This window comes from Vollenhovia emeryi, unplaced genomic scaffold, assembly GCF_000949405.1.
Source record: "Vollenhovia emeryi isolate VEMERY1.0 unplaced genomic scaffold, V.emery_V1.0 DF939144.1, whole genome shotgun sequence".
NCBI lineage: Eukaryota > Metazoa > Arthropoda > Insecta > Hymenoptera > Formicidae > Vollenhovia > Vollenhovia emeryi.
The window spans coordinates 651,643-674,001 of NW_011967222.1; the positions used below are offsets into that span (position 1 = coordinate 651,643).

At 41.2% G+C, this 22,359-nt stretch overlaps 2 protein-coding genes and 1 non-coding gene across 7 annotated transcripts in view; 1 reads left to right on the top strand and 2 right to left on the bottom strand.

Moving 5' to 3' along the window:
- LOC105566485 (solute carrier organic anion transporter family member 5A1) overlaps nt 1-22,359 on the bottom strand; it is a 33,643-nt gene that overhangs the window by 10,195 nt on the left and 1,089 nt on the right. The window contains exon 1 of one of the 4 annotated variants that reach the window (XM_012020534.1): nt 12,131-12,474. The exons of 1 other annotated variant lie outside the window; for it this stretch is intronic. The gene's annotated coding sequence lies outside the window, so the exon portion shown is untranslated. Of the gene's footprint in view, nt 1-1,887; nt 2,263-3,295; nt 3,713-12,130; nt 12,475-22,359 lie in introns of those variants that run through there. 2 more of the 4 variants (XM_012020535.1, XM_012020537.1) reach the window with 2 other exon arrangements.
- Nucleotides 13,820-13,891, bottom strand: Trnap-ugg. Its single transcript has one exon. It is a non-coding gene; the product is annotated as a tRNA-Pro (tRNA).
- LOC105566484 overlaps nt 16,771-22,359 on the top strand; it is a 19,817-nt gene continuing 14,228 nt past the window's right edge. Inside the window, exons 1-2 of one of the 2 annotated variants that reach the window (XM_012020532.1) lie at nt 16,771-17,257; nt 19,873-19,974. In XM_012020532.1, the coding sequence (XP_011875922.1) occupies nt 19,881-19,974 (94 nt within the window). In that variant the 5' untranslated portion in view covers nt 16,771-17,257; nt 19,873-19,880. The remainder of the gene's footprint in view (nt 17,258-19,872; nt 19,975-22,359) is intronic. The other variant, XM_012020533.1, reaches the window with a different exon arrangement.

Sequence of the window (22,359 nt, forward strand, 5' to 3'; positions counted from 1 at the left end):
CGCGAAACAACTACCTTAACAAGTCCGTTTTACAACTAGTAAAATGAAGCCCGATGAGAAAAGAGAAAACAGATTCGATCTTTCACTTTTCTATTAAATAATCCGTCGTTCTCTCCATTACGTCCTCTTATCTCATGATTACATAAACCTGACGCGCCTCCGAGAAGCTTAAAACAGTTTAACCGTCGCTACAAATAGCAAAGTCAATCTATGAGTTCAAAACGGCATACGTCTGCAAACAAGGATGGATACGACTGTAAACTTTATTGTACACTTGGAATCATTAATGTCTCGCCACATGAATCTGTGCACATGTCGACACATTTGTACATTTTGCATACACACACATAGAAAATGTACATGTGTTCTATACACGTACCTAAATTCATACGGGGAGGCATCAATGATTCCTAGTGTACGTCATTCTGTTCTCCGTGATCGCGCATGAAAAGATAGACAAGAAAACGAGTTTCAGCATATCTCGCGGTCGACTCTCACAGGTCGCACAGGTCGTCCGGGCGTAAGACTACTTTCCAAAAAATGTTGAGACGTGGAAATTGCGTTATGCCACACAACCGCGGGCGTGCGTAGACGAGTAATATTTATGACGATTAGACATAAGTCGGTATCGATTGTTCGGCGATGTAATCACCGTGTCCTACTCCGCTCGTCGCGAAGTAAACTCAAACATGCATGCGAACGCCCGCAACTCTCTCATGTTTTTTTTTTAGATTATCGACCGCGCGCGTCCTTGATTTCCTTGCCGTTGAAAAATTGAAAGGGGTACGGCCGGATAGTATAGATCGGCGACGAATTCAAAGTCAGGGACACGATGACGATACGATGATCGCGCGATCTATCCACGCCGTTATCGCCGCGTAGGTCGCGAAATGTTTATAGCTACAGGCTGGATGAAATCAATCGAGAAAGCGAGGCAGAGGTACAACTTTCAACGAGCATCTCCGTGACGCGTGTCAGACCCTTCACCGATTGTCTAACCGAGTAGAAAAGTGCAGAGCATCGAAACCCTGGTATCCAGTTAGAAAATTTATCAAGAAAAATATGTGCGGGTGTTGACGCCATCCAGGATACACCCAGATTTAGCAGAAACGCGAACTTTAGTGAACAGTTAAAACATGGATAGATACAAATCAATCTATATATATACAGGGTGTTCCAGGAGGAGAGGTCAATATTCTGGGAGATGATAGTATCGGTCATTTTAAGCAAAAGTGTTCATATGAATATACAGACTGTCTCATTTTAAATGATCCGCGCAAATATCCCCAAAAATATGAAAGATACGGAAAAAACGATTGCAACACATAAAATTTACATACACAAAAATTTTCAATAATTGGAGCACTATTGCAACAGCGTATTCCTGAGACCAAATCAAGTAAAAAAAGTCCTGTACTACTTTTCCCTCCGACAAGCAGTTATCGTAAGCTAAATATTGAAAAAGTTATAAATTTTCTCTTGAATATGTCAAAAAGTATTAGGCAAATCAAAAAATGTTTCCGACAAAAGTTGCTCATATTAATTAGTAGAATAAGATAGTATAAAAACAATAGGGAGTTCCATTAAAAAAATTGAAGGTGACCTTTCACGTGACCTTCAAATGACAATCCAAGGTCAAGTCAATGGCACCACCTTATGTACCTCTTCGAACCAAACAACTTTTGTTTGAAACGTTTTTCCGTATCTTTTATATTGTTGGAGACATTTGTGTGGATCATTTAAAACGAGACACCCTGTATGTCCCATTCCCCCCACTGTTTCCGAGACAGAGCACATTTTGTCGACGTCGTCGTTCAGATAGAACATGAACACTGGGAAGCGTTCCACTTTTACGCAATGTATTGAAAACCTTGGAAAACACTTAACGATTCGGAATTCCGCGTGTAGGAAAGCGTCGACGGTATCCTCTAACAGCAGCAGCTGCACTACCATCACAGAAACCGTGAACATACAGCATATCTGCATATTCGACATTTGTGAATACGCGAGGCATTTTGAACATTTCTAACAACGTTATCAGTACATCAGTCAATAGACTTATAAGAGTTAATTCCCGCAGACGTTTATGAGGTTGGATGAAGGGTGAAGGTAGGTACAGAAAAAAGTAAGATATTCAAGTAGCTCTGTCTTGGAAACAGTGGGAAATTCGACATATATTCATATGAACATTTTTGCTTCAAATGACCGATACTGTCACCTTCCAGAATATTGACCTTTCCTCCTGGAACACCCGGTATATACATATATAAATAAAATTCTGTCTGTCTGAAAGTTCTTTATACAATTCTATTTCAATGGGCCGATGTGAACCAAGTTTGGCTAGTTATTCAGTACTGGCTAGCCAACTTTTGCCCGCTGAAATCATTAGAGCCGGAAAGTCAATTTTCAAACCCTGAAATCAATAAAATTAAATATTCCGTAGGAAATAAGAAAGCCAATACGGTAGAATGTAGGCAGCCCAATGGTTTATTTGCGAATATTTATATATCGTTTCCAACACGTCCTGTGCGCCGAGCACTGTCAGTCTTAAAACGTAAGTTCTTTGAAACAGTCAAATTCACATACTATTAACTCGATAAACGATTTAAATGTTTTGTTGCTTACAAAGCTTACGTAACGGCATCTCCCCACGTCACTGTAAAGAATTCTGATGTGCGAATTTTTTTATTCCAATCATCTTCTCTCACGGAAAAAAATAAAAGCGAACAAACCGCAACTACGTCTACAATTATACGCAACGTATTTTCCTAGTTTTACCCTCTCTTCATCCTTCAGTAATTTTCCTCAAGTGACATATAGCTGTTGAAAAATAATACATTTGTGATCGCTTTATGGTGAAATAGAATGCGTCATGTTCTGACTACGGACGTCAACCATTTTCATACTGCACAGCTATTCGTATTGTCATTTGATTCAAATAACTTCTAAACTTTTAACTATCGACGTGCGTTGACTATAATGACTTATAATGCGACATCATGTATGCACCCAAACTTAATTTTATTTTTTACAACGATCACTTCTCAACTCCGACAAACTTTACATCCTTTGTTCACTCATGAATTTCGAGGTATATTGGCTGCGTTCAGCAGAAAAAGCTGCTTTGCAACTGTTGTAAAATTTGTAAGTCTGATTGGCGTATTCTTTTAATGTTGAATGAATTTAAGAGCATACGCCAAGCAGATTCACGAATTTTACAACAGTTGCAAAGCAGCTTTTTCTGCTGAACGTAGTCAATGTCATGTTTAATAGAATATACTGTTTTAACACTTACTTCCACTGGATTCTTTTCATGCCTTAGATTACACTTGATAAGAGCCAAAAAGTGGTCGAAACGTTGGTATTTGATAAAAGGACTCCGTACTAATTCAATGGAAAATGGCTCTCCGTCGAATTTGTTATTGAATTTTTATATATATCGTAGTGTAAGTTATTCCGATCAAAAGTTTCAATGGACATAACTCTTGACAGTTTCGACGCTATTGATCTTAGAAACGTTACCTTTGTACGTGTGCGACTAATGACAGGAAAGGTTTCCTTACACTTCTGAAGTATATTAAATATTTATGTATGTGTAATATATGTAGATTCTTGATCCACACACTTCCGCATGTCCCTCCTCTCTCTGATAAGACAGCGGTGCCAAGAAAAGAACACAGTTACGAGTGTTCGGAGCTGTCTTTTAGTTTCATCATAGGTGAAAGATAAGATGAAACGAGATGATAACGAAGAAGAATTTCGATGAAATCGTTAATGGGGAAGAGTTTATTAGCATACAGGTTTATTCAAGATTTAGGAATCTGACAAAACATCAAGTTTTTATAGCTTATACACCGCGCGAAGATGATCGGGTTGAAAATAGTAAAGAAGATACCGTTAATGGCTATTACTGCACTTGTCAAAGCGGTGCAAGAACAAGAATTGGCACTTGTGCGCATGTAGTTAGTGTATTATTTCTTGGTTACGTACGCCAGCAGCCTAACGTTAAATATCCCATTTATTAGACCTAACTTTAGATGCAGCCCAAAGATGCCATCCGTTATAAAAACTGCATGTAGCAGTTCGCGAAGTATCACTGTAAATGTAGGGGAATGAGAAGTCTTTTTGATATAAGAAAGGGTTTGGAGTTTGCTAAATATCGTGAAAGTGACGAGCCACGAGGTCGTTATCTCTGTTCATAATCAACTCTTCAATATAATCACTTATAAATAATGTTAGAGGAAAGTTCTCTGTATTATGAGACAGGTTTCTAATATGGGATAGCAGGTTTTCAACACCCAAATTCAATCACAAATCATTCTCCGCAACGATTACACAGTCTAACAATGAATTTTCCGCTAAACAGATTTCGCTCCACGATGGAATCAACTGATGATGCCTATATAATTTAATAGAAACCCCGCTATCCTATATGTGGTTGTATATGTGTGTATGGAGGCGGGGAGGAGTGTGTGTGTGTGTGTGTGTGTGTGTGTGTGTGTGTGTGTGTGTGTGTGTGTGTGTCATAAGAATCTTGGCATATTAACATTTAATACACTTCAGAAGTGTAAGGAAACCTTTCCTGTATCATTAGTCGCATACGTACGAAGGTAAAGTTCTAAGGTCAATAGTGAAACTATCCATTTTCGAGAGTTGTGCCCGCATTAAAACTTTAGATCAGAGCGACTTAAACTACAACATATTAATAATCCAGCAAACTCGACGGAATGCCTTTTTTTTCATTGAATTAATGCGGGGTCCTTCGGCCAGTTGAGGAAAGGCCCCTATTATGAGATAGGCTCCTAATATGGAATAGCTGGGTTTCTGCTAAATTAATAGGCATCATCCATTGGCTCCGCCATGAATTTATTGCCCTTGGAGTGAAATCTGTTTAGTGGAAAATTGATTGTTGGATCCCATGATAGAGGACTTTCCTCTACATATTCAGCTATTACTGGCAACCTTTAAGAAATTGATTTGTTGAAATAGAATGTATAGATATAGCGCGTTTGTTACTGATAGGGAAACAATTACGGTATGATAGGGCGAAAACGTTATTCGAAAAACGTACAAAAATTATCGCGAGGAAAATTTTATTCGAATAATCGATCGTTGAATTATTATTCAAACTAAATTTTACTCATTTTAGCCTTTTTTTTACTGATGATAATAATACGATCTGACATGCGCGAGATATAAATAACACGTGTGATTCGTCACGCGCGAAACCAAGGCGTTTCGCGTCGGTAAAACTTGCGATGGAGTCATTATAATGATCGTAAACGAGCATGTAAAATTACTTTAATGCTATCGTATACTTGACGAGTGGTCGCATATGTGAAGCTGACGCATCTTTGAGGAAACTCTAAGTATTAAGGCCCGGTTTCACCAACGTCGCTTAACATTAAGCTTAGTTCAACTCGTTCTTTGTCCCTTTCCAACTGTTACTTTAGAAAGAGACAAACATGAATTAAACTAAGGCCCGGGTTCACCAATATTGTTTAACTTTAAGCTTAGCTTAATTCACTCTTTGTCTCTTTTCAACTGTTACTTTAGAAAGCGACAAATATGAATTAAACCAACAATAAAGTTAGGCGACGTTTGGTAAAACCGAGCCTAAAGGCCTGTGTCCACGATGCTAGAACTTGGTCCAAGTTCTGGCATCGTGGACAGCGGCCTTAAGAAGTATAAAATAATAAAACCGGAACTCTTAATACTTTATAAGTATCCACAAAATGATACGCCAGCTTCACACACACGCGCGCACGTACATCGAGTGCTCAATCTTGTATCTTTCTTCGCCTTCGTTCGTTGAAGGACACTTGAGAGTCAACTGGAAACTCGATTGAATTCGAATCTCGATGATAATTACCTCCTAACGTACCACTCGACAGCTATCGAATGAATCATACGATCGCAAACCTTCACGGCACACCGAATTGCGGAGTGCTAGGATCGCCAGACACCAAGGAGCAATGAACTAGAGCATGTACCGTTAGACGACAATTTTCGATCGTTCATTCATTTTGAACCGCTCGTTCCGTCGTCGCTCGTTCTTTGAATCCGTTAGCGCGTTACGAAGTCACGAGTGTCGCGCGGCGTCGTGAATCATCGATAATCTTTTCTAGTTTGCTTTTCCCGATAACTTGCGATAGTGGATTTTTACACGAAACGCGCGATACTGAAATTCATCAAACCTATATCAGGTTTCCGGAGATTAGATAGCGTTCGCGGCACAGTTCGAGACTCGTGAGGCGAAATTTGCTCGCGACGAACCTTTAATTTAATTAAAGCGAGGGGGAAAAAAACTAGCTAATAACCGATCACGATAAATACTTAGATTAACAGCCATCTCGCGTGGCGTACGGCTCATTTCCGTTCGTCCGGATGCACGAGTGCGGAAATGAATGTTGCGGTGCGCTTGGCTCCGCTCGCGAATCGATCGAATAGCGAGCTACCAGATATGACCAAGTCGACCCCCATCCTCGGCGGTGATACCGGCCTAAACCGTCGAGGAATCCATCCATTCTCGCGCGCAGATCGAACGGTCCCTCGCGTGCTGGAAGGTCTTCGAGTTTCTCGCGCGAGTTCGGCCACTAGGTCACCCTTTCACCCTTTCGCCCTTGCGTTTACTCGAGCCACCCGCAAGACCGCGCGATACCGCAGCGCGATATTTCAACTCGCTTCACCCGTACGTTTCCTTTTATCCGTTCTTACGAAATAGACAATCATTTTAACCCTTAACGGTCACACCTCCATGTCATTTCACGACGGTCACTGGGGGGTCAATGCGCCCTCAACGACTTAAGCGACCGCTGCGCCTGCAGCTTTCGCTCCTAATTTGCATTAGAAATAATAGCGGGATGCTCTGCAATCTGTCGAAAACAGGGTCCAATAGTTTGGAAAATTTAAATTTTGTATTATTGAAAAAAAAATACAAATGTTAAGGGGATGCTGGAGTGGTTTGATTTACCGACAGAGTCGGATACCGTTTTTGCGTTTGTAAATCTTATTATTTGCATTTATGTACAAACTAATACCAGACCCAAGTGTAGAATGCATAGTAGAACATTTTCATATAAAAAACATTGAGGTTTGAAGTCTAATTCGTATCGCATTATGTATTGCAATATTTGTAATACATAATGTGATACGAATTAGACTTCAAATCTCAATGTTTTTTATATGAAAATGTTCAACTATGCATCCTACACTTGGGTCTGGTATTAGTTTGTACATAAATGCAAATAATAAGATTTACAAACGCAAAAACGGTATCCGACTCTGTCGGTAAATCAAACCACTCCAGCATCCCCTTAAGATCCGCGAAAAATGACTTTTTTTGGCTTAAAAAATATCTCCTGTAATTTCTAATGGTTTTCAATAAAACTTTAGGGTTATATTCTTCGGATATAATGCGTTGACGAAAAAAATTACTTGGACAGTGCGCGTTTCAAAAAGGGTATTTATTTTGAAGGACGAACCCTGGTAATTTTAGAGTACGAAAATGCAGCGAATTGTCCAGAAATGGTGTATTTATTCGATTGTAAAAACGCATTTTTTACGTTTAATGTGCGAATAATTTTAAAATTCGTTGGGGTCATCGGGACCCCCGGGTAATCGGTGGGTTAAAGGCCACCCATCGAGTATTTCGGGATGCGACGAAACGCTGCGTCGCGTACACCTGTACGCAACGCCAACTACTGTCGCGGACTCGCGTTGAAATTATTAGAAAAGACACGTATCACGAATTATCGAATCCCGCTCCGATGGACGATACCGTATTACAGATTGCGGCACGTAAAGCTCCGATTCACCGCTTCACCGTTGCACGGTGCCATACATGCGCTTATAAGAATCGCAACCGCCCACCTTCGTGACAGTAGATTATTTGTCGAATGCAAAAGCGAGAATCTAGGCAGCTCAGAGGTAGCCGGATCCGAGCGTAGTGTGCCCTACATTTTCAGGACCAGCGAATTCTTTTTATGCATTTGTCTGTATTTTACGCTCAAAATTTACACACCTATGGACGAAGCCCAATGGTCAAAAAGAGTAAATGGGTGCGTAAGTAAAAAGAATACGGCGCACTCAAAACTACTTGAGACTTTCACGTGAAGAAAACGTTGACAAGTATCTACGAAATGTTTTACGTAATCATCGATGCGAACGAAAACCATCGCGTTCTGTTAAAGTTTTACTTCCCCCCCCCCCCTTCTCTCTTTCTCTTTCTCTGTCCGTGCGGAGAGGAACCAGAGATACAATATAAATATGTACTGCAATGCAGAAAAATATAATGCGACACTGCGAGTTATATAAGTCAATGCTATAACGATGACTAACGCGTGTTCTTCCATGCTCTGTCTCACACAAGTTTCATTTCGCTCCGAATAAAAATTTTTACTTACTCGATCGACTTTTATACATCAGAATCAGCTTAGATCGCTAAAACTTCATTATAGATGTTTTTAAGTTCGATAAGTAAAATCTAATTACTCGCGATTTCCAAATTTTTCATCATTTATCGCTAGCGAATTTTTCACGCTTCAATGATAATGATTGAACACTGACCTTTGATGTATTTCGGCGGCATTTTTATTTTTTCCCCCATCTTCGTCCGCATGCTTTACTGATCGAAATTTCACTGATTCTTGGACGATTTAACGTAGTCCATTTAAATCGCTAAAATTTCACGTATTCCACTGTGATGCAAAGAAACTTCAGTGCCCTTGAATGATAGCCAAAGCAATTTGTATAACGCTATTATAATTCTTGATCGTGATTTCCGATTGTGCCAGGCAAAAACTATATGCGCACCGGTCAATTTTACGCCAAGCATACGTATTTGCACGTATATGTTGTCGGGAGGGAAATGTACAAATATATTTATATAATTTGTTCCGTTTGTCGAAATTAATCTTTAGATAAAACTGAAATTGCACGACTACAAACGATAATTGTTATTAACTTTGAATTGTCATTAATCCTTCTGGTGTCACGCAATTATTCACGGCTATCTCATCTGCCGCAGCCAGAACTCAAAGGCAAATAAAGCCCGCAACGCGTGGGTGCTCGTGTAACACGTGTGGAAGCCCTCACGCTGAGAAGAGGACACGAATCCAACGAACGAACCTACAACGTTGCGCGGAATTTGTTCACGTGTCTTATATTTCGTGTCACCGATTGTGAGCGCGTGAGTGCCGAGCATGGGAGGAAACTGTAATTGAAAGTGTTCGATAACCGAGAGACCTTAGCTTCATTTCTCGTCGCATTAAAACGACAAAACGGTCGTCTCGCACTAACTTGCACTTTTGTATGAACACGTACAGAAACCCCTTCACCCTAACTAATGCAGTGTCCATCGAAAACCCAGTATTTTTCGTATATTATAGCTCAAGAGAATTTTTATTAAACTTGATTGAGAAAGAGAGAGAGAGAGAGAGAGAGAGAGGAGGGGAGAAAAAAAGAGAGAGGCGTGATGGCTGGTGATGCCAGACACACGTGAGAACCGTGTGACATCATTTATCATTCGTTTCGTATCAACCTTATATTACTGTCGAGCGTTAGCGTTTCTTTTCTCCCTCCCCCCCCTCTCTCTCTACTGTAGAATTTACCGCGATACGCCTTGCAATCTCCTACCGCTTAAAATTTATTTACATAGAACGACTTCTGTTACGATCCCAGCGTTGTTAAGGACGGTACTTGTTCTTTACCCAGCTGGTGGGAAACACGTGTAACGGATACGCCGAATTTTTCAATAGCCGCATTAAGAAACTCAACACGCTCGTACGCGAGAAATGCATTACGTAACTGTCACGATAACGAAACTACTGCTTGAAATCAAGAAACGCATAGCGATACGTGACTTTCAATTTTAATAGCCGAGGCTTTCGCAGACACGTTCCCAAAAGCAAGGGGGAATCGATACGGGGAACGATAGGAAATTTTTCATTCCTTCGCAACTGACATTAATTCCCGCTAATTAAATTCAAAGTCGAGTACAATTGTCTTCTACAAAAAGAAAAGAAAAGAAAAGAAAACACAATAATACGACATTTAAATCGCAAATGAAAATTGCGATGTCGAAACTGGTCGGGCTTCTCCTGATTTATAAATACACGTGACAGTTGTATTTCAACGTAATGTTGCAAAGAGATCGTTTTATTCCTACACGGAAAGAATTTTATCCTAAAAATCACGTGATCGTGGAACAGCGTGGCATTTCGAAGAACTTTATGAGAGTTTTTCGAAATGGGACCATACATTTCACTAGTAATTATACACGGAAAACAAAATTATGTATTAACAATATCGGTGTAATTGAAATAAAATGGTCGAGGCAACATCAGTATTAGCAAATAAAACACCTCGGACAGTTGTTTTAACAATGTGGACATTAAGTTCAATGCTTAAAATTAAAATCCATAGCAAACACAACTGAGCGAATCATTTGTGTTTGTGGCAGCCCGTGACGCCAAAGTTTAATTCAAGCGGCTCCATTTCTTTTTAATTCAACAGTATTTTTTTCTGCGCGCTTAGTATACATTTTACTAGTGAAATGTATGGTAAAATTTCACAAAACTCTCATAAAATACTTGGAAAGGCCGCCGCCGTCCCAGGATTGCATAAGTTTCGGGAGAAATTTTAAAAGAAAATCCCCCTCCGTGTACGCGCGCGTCGATCCAACGGGAATGGCTGCGTGGGCCAACTATCTATGTTAATTGACGTAACAATTAAAGCTAGGACGAGCCGAGGGAGGCCGCACTTTGCATACAAAATCGGCGCGATATACATGATGTATGTGCAATTACTTCTTCGCAGGGATATTGTTAGTTTTAGCGCGTTTTCGATTTCATCCCGTTGATTGTGCGAAAAACACGCGCGCAATTGCCGCACATGTCCCACAAAGGCTTGAAATTCCGAAATTAACGCGCGAGCATGAAACGACGACGTGGTTCATTTCATAAGATTATCGCGCGCGACGTCCGTAATGGCGAACGAATCAACGCGAAAGTGACAAAGCGATTTGCATCAAGTTATAAATTCACGTATAAAGTATTTCTCACTCGACGTTACTTTTCTTCAATTGAGAAACAAACTCTTGAGGCGCGCGCAGAAAAGCAATAGAACCCTTTTATCGCGGCGATAACCGCATTGGAAATGAGAGCTGAAACCTTGTTCTGCATATGATTTTTTGCCAATAGCCTCCTTTCAATTTGCGAAAATGGAAAAATCCAATTGCCACAGAGCATCCTCGTGTTCTTCCTGCATCAAGACAGTAGTTTTGGCTTTTAATACCACGCTCACCGTGCGTGAAAATAAACGCGGAAAAGAATGCTGCTGCTCGAATTAAACGTCAACGCCACTGGCTGCCACGAACCTAAACAGTTAACTCAATTGTATCTGCTATACGGATTTGAATTTTGAGCATCGAACTGGCCAGATTATTGAGACAACTATCGGGTGTTTCTCGTCCACTAATATTCCCGTTGTTTCAACGATTGCAATCACATCGATCTTATCGATACAACTTTTTTTTTCTCCCCACGAACAAAGCGTTTCGATGCAACACGAGGGACGACCACCGGGCGGGACGTCTCGTCTATAAAAAAAAATGCGTATAATTCAGCGTCCCGCGTGATCAAGCTGGAGAGACAAGCCGAGAGGAAGAGTCGAGGCGCACAAATCACGCGTACGGTCTCCGATAAGCCCCGCGGAACGCAGCGGCGTTCTTCCGCGGAGCTCGGCTCGAGGAAGACGGTACGCGCGGAGGACGGCGGGGGCGGAGGGAGAGATTTGCGCGTCGCAGAGGCTCGACGGTGTGAAACGCTTTTAGCGTGGATCGCGGGCCGCGTGCCGTTCCGATCCTCGGGGGGGGGGGAGGGGGATTTTCGGCGCGTCGCGGACGCGTCGCGGAGCGGTCGCGAGGCGAGGAGCCGCGGAGCGGACTCGAGAAACGGTATCTCTCGCGTCACGCGACCCGAATCTCGCGGGCAGGTCCGGCCCGAACAAAAGGTTAGGAGGAAATTTCGTTCCGGGGGCGGGAGGGGAGGGGGAGGGGGGAAGGGAGGAGGTTAGGAGGAACAGCGTAGCCGCCGTCTACGTGGGCGACACGAGTGGACCGACTACTCACGGTGTGGACCAGCGGCGGGATACTCTCCTTCGTGTCCCCGGGGCCAGGCCAGGCGAGGGATCCTCGTGGTGACACGCGCGTTGGTTTTCCCCACGCTACATCGGGCGAACGCACTCGCACCGTTCACTGCGGGACTGCCGCGGGTCGACGGGCCCCGGATCGCAGAGCTTGCCGCGCGCTCGCGAGCGAGCCTCGGCGCTCGGCTCCGGCAAGTCGGTGGGAATACGCTGGTAATCACATTGATAGCCGTTCGAACGTCAACTCGCTTCGGGGATTGCGGACCAGCTGTGTTTTTGCCAGACCATCGAGGAGCTCGGAGCCTGCGCCCTCCGCGGCGCCGCCTGGTGCCGCCAGCGGTCTCCGGGCCTTGGTGCCGCCCGACGCCGCCCGATGCCGCCTGCGGCGCGCGCCGTTGTTGTCGCGCTGTCGCGGGCCGCGGTCAGCTGCGCGCGGTCGCATTGTCACGCTGTCAATTGTCAGAGCCGGGCGGATCAGCCGTTTGTCTTGTCAGCTGTCGTCAGCTGTGCCGTCGGCCGGCGCTGGCCGGGGGTGCTGTCTCGCAAAAGCGAAACGTTGCTAGTTGTAGCTTGAACGCCAGGTCTCATTTCACGTTATTGCGCCACGGGCCGCTTTATTATGCCGCTGAGAAACTTGGAAAAATTGAAAACACGGAGACATTTTTAAAGGGAAGACTTCGCCAAGTTGAATAAATTATATTATAAGGACTTGCGTAGAAATGCGCGATGTAAAAACGTGTATGGACACGGTTTTTCCGAGTTTTCGATGCCGATTGGTTTCAGAATGTTTCCAGACGTCGAAAAGTACAATGACTCGATTAACTTTTAAGGTAAGTGGACTGGTCGAAGATTCAGTGTCGAGACGTGTTATCATATATTTACGTATCCGCTTCACAAACCATATCTTTTATTGTACACGTGATAATTGTGTCGCGTCTCATTTTACACTGTTACTTTTGTGCGATTAGTTTTGATTTTTACTTGTAATTTCATTTGTATCTACGATAAACGTTTAACTCCGATTATTGGTTTGTTCCCTTTTAGAATTTGTGCTCGACCCAACGCCGTGGTCGAAACGTCGCACGTTATATTTTTTACTTTTAATTTATTAAACGAGTGCCAGTTAAGGTCGACTAAACTGATCCATTGCTATTCACTACTGGCAACCTAAAGGGATTATCGCGTTTGAAAAATACAATCTTAAGAAAGTGTGCGCAAACTTGCCCGCCCTCTAACCTTTCGATACACGTGTGCACAATTTCACATAATTCGATGTATTTATACGTGCTTATGCATGAACAATTTTTTATCGGGAAGACTCAACTATACATAGTATCCCAAAGAAGAAACGAGAGAAAGACTCGTGATTTCAAAAGTTTTCCAACAGCTTGCAAATCCAATGAATCGCGATACTTGATTATAGATTACACCCTAGTAGCACAGTGCATTGGTTAAACATTGGCCCAATATTTCGTTGTATCGGGGCCAATGTTCAACCAACAATGATTGGCCAATGCACTGCGCTGCTACGGCAACCGGATTGTAAAAGTAGCGGAAACGTTGGGGAAATGTAAAATTGCAAGCGAAACTTTTCTGCTCCTCAATGGCTTTCTCTTTTCCGTGTGCATTTTGTATTGGCGAATAAAAATGAGGCGCGGTTAAAAAAAATATCGGGCCCCTCCGGGATTTGAACCCGGGACCTCCTGCACCCAAAGCAGGAATCATACCCCTAGACCAAGAGGCCTGACGACCGTTCTGTATCAAGAAGAGTAGATCTAGTGCGTGCTGTAGCGAGAACCTAACGTAATGTGATTTAAATTGCGCCTCAGAAAATATTCAAGTGTCGATAAACACGGAGAGGGTTCTATTCCAGGCAATAATTTACGGCAGAATACGTGCACGGAATGGCACGGTGTTATCGACGTAAATTTGAGGTCTTAAGCATCGTCATTGTTGGCAACCGTACGGCGATACGTAACAGTGTTTCTCAAACTTTTATTCTAACCAACGGTAGAAACTGCAATGTTATCGGCATCGAATTAATAGCTTCTTAACTGTGCGGAATACGTGAGAATCGCTGATTTTCGCGAGCGAAGAATTTTTGTCGGCATCAGCGACACGAAGGAAGGAAACGGTCGAGGGGAACGTCGCCGTTTTAAGCGAGGGCAATGTCCGTAAAGCCGGTTCTACATTGGTCGCGTCGCAGTGTCGCAAGGATCCTACGCCGGTTCTAAGTCGAACGCTGATTGGTCGAGTCTATGATTTGCGACGCTACGATACGATCAATGTAGAACCGGCCTAAACGGGAAAGACGTGGCAAACGAGATAGCAAGTCTGGCTGGTTGCGCCATCTTTTCGAATTGAGCGCAATGTAGTGTACACTCGCGCGTTATACGGTTTAGTCAATAACATTTTTTTTGCGCATTGACGATCGTCTAAAATGTATGCACCCAAGGAAAATTGAAAAGTCAAGATGACGTCGATTTGATGTCATATTGACCAAAATATGACAAATCTGGTCAAACTGGCATCATCTTGATTTTTATTTTCCTTGGGTACATACATCAAATAATCTTCCTTAACGTTTATCGCCTCTCCACGATATTCTGTTAAATTATTTGTTGATCTACGCTCTGAAATATTACCATTTCTCGAATAATCAACGATCATAATGCACGAATATCTAGATTCGATACACGTGCCAGTACTTCAAGTTCTGTACCAATCGTACGCGGAAACTATGCCGGCGTATACGATATGCCAAAACTCGTCGAGCGTTTCACAGGAATTCTTTATTAAGTGATCTTATATGCGTATACGCTTACGTATACGCGATAAAAGAGGCTCTATTCTCTTTTTTATTGAGAAAAATTACGCATAGGCCGGTATTCATAGTCAGATCTTATATTCAAGACCGTCTTAGGATCATCGTTAGATACTCCGTAGCCTTGAATATAAAATCTGACTATGAATACCGGCCATAATCTTGATTGCACGATACGTCCCTTACAGAAATGTAACAACTGGGAGCGAAGAAAGCACTGAACGATTACTAGAGTCCAGTAATTGAATTATTAGAAATTATTGACGTACAGTAATTTTCTAGTAATTATTTCGCTTACATTTCTATAAGGGATCGACTTCGATGCATCACGCTTGAAGAAAAGATCCACCAGTCTCAATCGTTTTAATTGCCTAATGAATTTTCTAAAAAAAGTAAACGCTTTATCTAGAATTGTGTGTACAAGTATTCAGAAGCAATATCTTTTAAAGCTATTCTTCGAATCAAGTTACAGAGCGAGCAAGGGATTATCGCTCGTTCTTAATTATATACAACTAAAAGAATGCAGTAAGATTTGAGAGAGATATTATTGCAGATTTGCTTAGAGTTTTAGACAGACCGCGAATTATTTACGCTAGTTTCAAGTTTATGCCAATTGAAAAATGTGCCGTATATTTATACTAATTCGTACTAATCAGCATTCTGTTTGCCTGCCTGTTGCCTTAACGACGTCTCAAAATGGTTTCACTATTTTACGTATAATAAAACCCAGATACAATGTATGCACTGACAAAATACATACATTGCGCTTTTTCATATTTGTCATCATAGATATTTTAACCAAAACAAAAATTAAATACAGCTCTTTTTCTTGTGCGTATAGTGGAAAAATTGAGTAAAAATTTGTTTTTCACAAATGTGACATTCGAATGGTGATTGTACGCAAATTCAGATAATGAATCAGTAATGAATTCCGCCATGTAGTGGCTTCACTCCTTCCCTCTTGTCATCGGCATTTAAAAAGATCAACGGAGGGGCAGTTTATCGCGATCGAAAATGGAAAAGGGAAATTAATTGTACACGTACGAGTATGTACAAGAGCGAGCGCTACAAACGAGGCATGTGAAACAAATGTTTCTTCAGCATAGAGTCTAATACGGAAAAAGCACGAATGCCCGAAATATTCGTGTCTTTTTCAAAGTGTTTGAAAAGGCGTAACGATGCGGGGAGAAATCATTTTTGCGACGATTGATCACTAATTGTTTCTCGTTTATCGGGCCATTTCAGTTATCGCCATTAATGACTCCGTTCTCGTTCTCTCTCTCTCTCTCTCTCTCTCTCTCTTTGTCTTTGTCTCTTTCTCAGCTGCCGTTAGAAATGGCATAAATCTTTCACTCGGCGACGGCGCTCCGCTTCTTCCGGAAAGCGTAGCCATTTACCTCGCGCTCTCCACTCGTCTGCAACAAGTGTTCCCTAATCGATATCACGCTCTGCGAAACCTTTCCAACGACGCAACGCGAACAAGTTTCACGAGTCCTTCGTTTTTTCCCGTCAATGATCGTATCGGCTTTGACACGCTATCTTTTATTTTTCCTTGGGAAATCGGTTGGGATACACACACCCACACACACATGTACATATATATATATTGTATATATATATATTATATATATACATATCTAGAGGGGGAGAAATAATAATACGATAGAATGAAAAGCCACTTGCTACTTTGTCGTCGACCATGTTTGCCGCGTCACCGGCTGCTCCATTCTTCCCCCTTCCTCCCTACGTTGTTCTCTCTGGAATTGACGATGGAATTGAACTTGCATCGTTAGCACAGGATGTAACGCTACGCCTCGTTCATCAGCAATCGTCTTTCATCCGTCGATTCGAGACGGTGATTTATTTTCTCGCAGGCTGTTTCTCTTGATCGTTGTCGACGACGGTGTTCTCTCTCCTTCCCTTTCATTATTTCTCTCCGGCCTCTCTTTCTCTCGCTTTATCATTCTACGTCTTCGTTGGCCCAGTACCCGGCGGCGCGTCGCAATCGATTTCAAAATCCGACGACGCACGCCCTGCGCGTCGTCGCCGCCGCCTGTTGTACCTCCTCCTCATCATCCTGTCTGCCCTCGCTTTCCAGTCAGTGCCATCGCTGCGGCGGAACCGGCAGCCGTTCACGGGGACATGGTCCAGGAGCTCGCAGCCAGGACCGCCAAGTGGTGATCGTTACCTTCTCTCGCAAAGCAGAACAGTGGCGACGGTGTCTCCCGTGGTGATGCGCACGATGTGCCGCAGGGTGTGAAAGAGGCTACGTTGCGTCACGCCCAGGTGAGAATGGATCTGCGTTTATACGCGTTCCACCCTACATCCCTCGCTCGCTCCCTTTCTTTCTTCCTCTTTAATCTTGCAAGTTCGCAGGAGACTCCTGCTCTCTCTCTCTCTCTCTCTTGCGTCTAAAGAACTTGTTTGCAATTAATTTCGGAGAACGGCTTGTTAGATCGTGCCCTTCCTAACGGAATTGTACGATTGTGCGTGTATGCACGGTTAAAGGGATTCTCTATTGGAATATATATAAAAATTTATTGGTCATCCTTGCCCGTGTGCTATTTATGTCCCATTGTATTTGGATACATCGCACATTCAATGCTAAGAATGAATGAGTTTTGGAGGTGTGAATGAAAAACTCCACTTACTTGCCATTGGTGATGATGATACTTTGCCGAGAAAGATCCGCAAATTCTCGTATTTAAGAGGTCGTGAGAGTCACGCTTGATTATGCTTTGCTTCAGTAATATTCGACAACCCCGATAGGAAAATGTCTCAAATATTGTGTAATTGCATCTTCCACAAGGAAGACATTTCATTTTGATTGCATTAAAGTGATTCACCGAATCGCCGTTTTGTAAGAATAAACTTTCTAAATGGTATTTGCCCGAAAATTGTTAATCTCAATTTAGGGGATAAATCGTGCACAATTATTTCGACATTTAGAAGCAAAATTGCCCAGCAACACAGTTACGTACGATAAGTGTTTAAAAAAGGATTTAGCGTGTTTACCGCCTGGACCTGCTTGTATCTCGTCTCGTGTGAATTTTACTTGCGAGTATGAGACGCCTCGTAGCGGCAGCCCGTCGTAACACGACAGCAATTAAATTGTGCAAATGTTTTGCCAAGATAATTCGCCAAAACGCAGCTGTTTTGTTGGCACACTACTTAGAAATGCGTTGTGCAAATGTTTACCAATATTTTATGAAAGGTCTCCATTTCTGCATACGTTGTTCGAAATATGTTCGCATAATTCCAGCATCCCAAGTTTCATCCATACTTCGTCACATAATGTTATAAATATTTTCCTATCGGGGGGGAATAATCTGGGAGACAAGGAAAGTCAGATGATGTAGTCTCTGAAGATGGGTGACCATGTGTAGCATAACCTGTTTAAGGGCCAATTTCACAAACGTTGGTTGACTGCTAACCGAAGGTTAATTGATTCTCTGCCTCTTGTTAAATAATAAGACGGAAAAAGATAGGGAGTCGACTGGACTCGGGTTAACAGTTAACTGACGTTGGTGAAACTAGCCGTAAGGTCCGGTTTCACCAACATTGTTTCTTTCCAACTGTTATTTTAAAAAGAGACAAACGTGAATTAAAACTAAGATTAAAGTTAAACGACGAAAGAAACAGAGAACGAATTAAGCTAAGCTTGAAGTTAAACAACGTTGGTGAAACCGGGCCTATGAGACATATTTGCCTAATCAATCGCGAAAAGAAGACATCTTTGAAGCAAGCAGATGTCTGGAGTGAAAATAGGTCGGCGACATCAAATATTGCGAGTTTCTGCTTCGTCCCTTTTCATGCTGTTACGCTTATCTGTTATGTTATATATTGGATAGAATTTTTTTTTTCTATGTATGTACACCTAAAGATAAAATACAAGGCTGTTGCAACGGGCAGATTAGTGATTTTCCATTTGTCTTTTTTAGTTTTTTCTTTCTGAGAGTAATAACTCAAATGCGTATTGCTTGTAGCCGATTCATTGAAAGTGGCGTAAATTATGCTGAATGTATGGTTTTATTCGGCTTGACATTCTAATGCGGGCACTGCACTCTAGAACAATGCATTCAGGAAAGTACTTAAACTAGAAACTGTTGCTAACGGAAACTATTTCAAGTATTTCCGTATTAAATACTCAATTCGCGAAATAGAGCCTTGCGTTTGACGCAACATTTGTCATAGAGGTAGCGGCAAGAACTTTTTAATCACTGGTTTCCACCGGACGTTTGAGTTGGTTTCAATTCGGGGTGAAACAAGATTGAAATCGGCGGAAACTCACCTAGTTGAACTTATTGTTAGTTATGCGCTCTTGCTTCAATCCTTCCCCTTCGTGGGAGTAGCAGTAGTTAAAAGACATAAATCTTCTATCTTATCGAAGGATACGGATTTCCGCGTAGGATCCCGCGTCATATTCCTTCAATTGGAGTAACAATTATTTCGTTAGAAGCAAATTGAAGTCGATGGAAAACGGTAAGAATAAATAATATCAACTTTGCAGTTTAACGCCACAAAAAATTATGTCAATATACATGTCAGTACAAAAGGTGGTTCTGAAAGGAAAATTTAATCCATTCCTACTTCACTTGCGACTTTTGTTGCCTCTCGTTTAAACCGGTTGCTACATTCGTTCCGTTCCAAAATACAACAAGCTCGATGCGCTTATTGTCAGTGGAAATTAGACTATTGAAAACAATAACAAAACAGAATGAAAAGAAAGTCACCGCAAGATAATGACAAACGTAAAATTATGTGAATGTTAATGCATTGTGCATATTATTTATTTGTCTCTGCCGTGGCGTGCGTCTTATTTTTCTACGGATGCGAGAAATAGATAGAGATTATAGACACGCGAATGGGTAGAGTGACATAAAGTGGATTCACAATTGTAGGAACATCTATGGGCCGTAAACGGTGGTGGCAAGGAGGCTTGGTGGAGCTGCTGGTGCTCTGTATCCTTCATCACGCCGTCATTGCGGCTGACGGCAATGTCGGTGAGTACGATTCAATATTATCCTGCGTATGCGAAAATAATGGCGTTTACTTCTGAGAATGTATTCTATCTTCGACGCGAATACTTAATAATCAGTCAAGATGCGATAAATTTTATGCGAATACACTAGAAGATACAGAAGAAGAGGGAAAATTATAGTTATAAGATGTGTTTTCTTTTATCAACAACGAAAGGCTTGCTTCTTCTTACAGAAAATGCCAGCTGTTTCGTTTCTATACATTTTTTTAATGTTCTAACTCATAATTTCGTTCGTTGGAGTAGACAGAGATTTAATTTCTGGACGGTTAATAGTTCCCGCCGCGGTTATTTTACATTTTCGTAGAATCTTTTTCCAAGGTTGTGAGGATAGTTCGCTTCTCCTTGCAATTAATAAGCGGATGAACTTTAAGTCTACTCTCAGAGTCGATAAGTGGGGCTTTTAAAAAGACAGGAAATATAACGTTTCACACGTTGAAGCGTTCCACTCGATATGTTTCATCGCGAACCACCTGTTATAACATTCCGTGCAATCAACTGGAAACCCTTTGTACATGAACAGTAAATGTGACAATATGAAACAAAGGATAAGGGATATATTACATAGACGTAACGGCATGCTGAAAAAATATTTTACAAATTAGCAAAGCGCCCCCCCCCCCTCTTTCTCTCTCTCTCTCTTCTCTAATGTAATAATTTAAACTCTACTACCATTAAATGACATACATTGCTTAATATATTAAGATAATTATTTACAAAATTGTGACGTCTTTTTTAATCCGCTTTTGGAAATAAACTGACAAGTCTCCTCAAATTTTTAAGTTTCTTTGAATATCTATAGATATTTAAGCTTGAGATATTCACAATTTAAAATCTGAAATAAATTAAATAAATTTAAGATAAATTAATTTTTTTTTAATATGCTTTTTACAGTATTGAATTAATAGCTAGATTAATACTTGGAATGCTTTCAAATGTGAAAAAAATATATTCAATATTTATTAACCAATCTTTACTCAATCAATATTTTCGACGACGCTCGAGTGTTCACATTGAAGTATTAACATCGATCGCATGATACGCCCCAATGTGGTTGACGCCCTATTAACTTAACGCGTGACATTATACTTTTGTAAGTACCATGCTGTTTCGCCACATTTATGAAAGTGCACTTATTGATTAGCAATACGTCGGCAGAAATATAAGAAGAAGCGAGCAAATATCTACGCTATTAGCCATGAAAGATGTTCACTCATTTACACTCGTTATTAAGAATACAAACGTCTCAATGATTGAAAAATACGCATGAAAGCGTTGCATAACGCTTATATGCACATAAATGCTTATATGCAATAAAAGGAAAATTTAATTAAACGACGTGAATAGAATCAAAGGGATTCAAAGGACTCAATTATATTAAAGTCAGACTAATCTTAATTTTTGTCTATGTGTGGCGTACATATATGTATGTGCACGATTGTTGCGTGTCCGTTTCAAGTACAGTTCAACTATTACATGAAGAAAGTTAGCACGACAGAGAGTGAACTTGAAAGCTCCACAAACATTTCTAACTTGCGTTATCTAGCAGCGGTTGACGTCAGCAGTGAGCTTTCGCGATACTATTATTCCCAGCACACTTTTAGAAGGAGCCGAGATTAAGGTCGTCGATCTTCATTGATTTCCCGTTATCTGTCCCAGGGTACTCTTTATGTACATTGCTTACATAAATTCACTTACCGCTTTCGTAATCCATACGTCCATCTGAAGCTTTTCACACACTTGGCTAAGATTAATGAAAACTTTTACGTCATAAAAATGTACCGCTTATACAGCAGTTATCGCTTCTTTCAACTGTGATAACGACAATAACGAAGTAACTGAGAAAAATAACATTTTGTGCCACTGTGAGACTTTAATAATTTTTAAGTTTGCAGAGTTTTAAATGTCAGAAAAATTTTGTTGAACAAAGATCGATTTCAAACGGTGATAATTGGAATCTAAAAACTCGCAGAAGGAAGACTATAAATATAAACGAAGCGGGGATGTGATGATGCGAGACAAATAAGTTGTAAAGGTATAAAAGAACCTCTGTTCGGAACATTTTGATTCTTTTACGTAAATTCTCTTCAGTCTACTAAATAGATTCCGACAAAGAAACTACCAAACAAGCTGAATAATATGCTCGGGGAAAATATCTGACGTGCAGGTATACATAAAGTAAAGAACTATTTTTGGTAATTATTTAGATTAACACACCCACCTCCAATAACCTTGGGCTTGACATATGTTGTCAAGGTTACCCTCCTGAGTAACGCTCAGAAGGATTTAGCCGGCGCTCGTTGTTTATTAAAAAGTTATAAAGAAAAGAAGTTTCGCAAATGCTATGTAG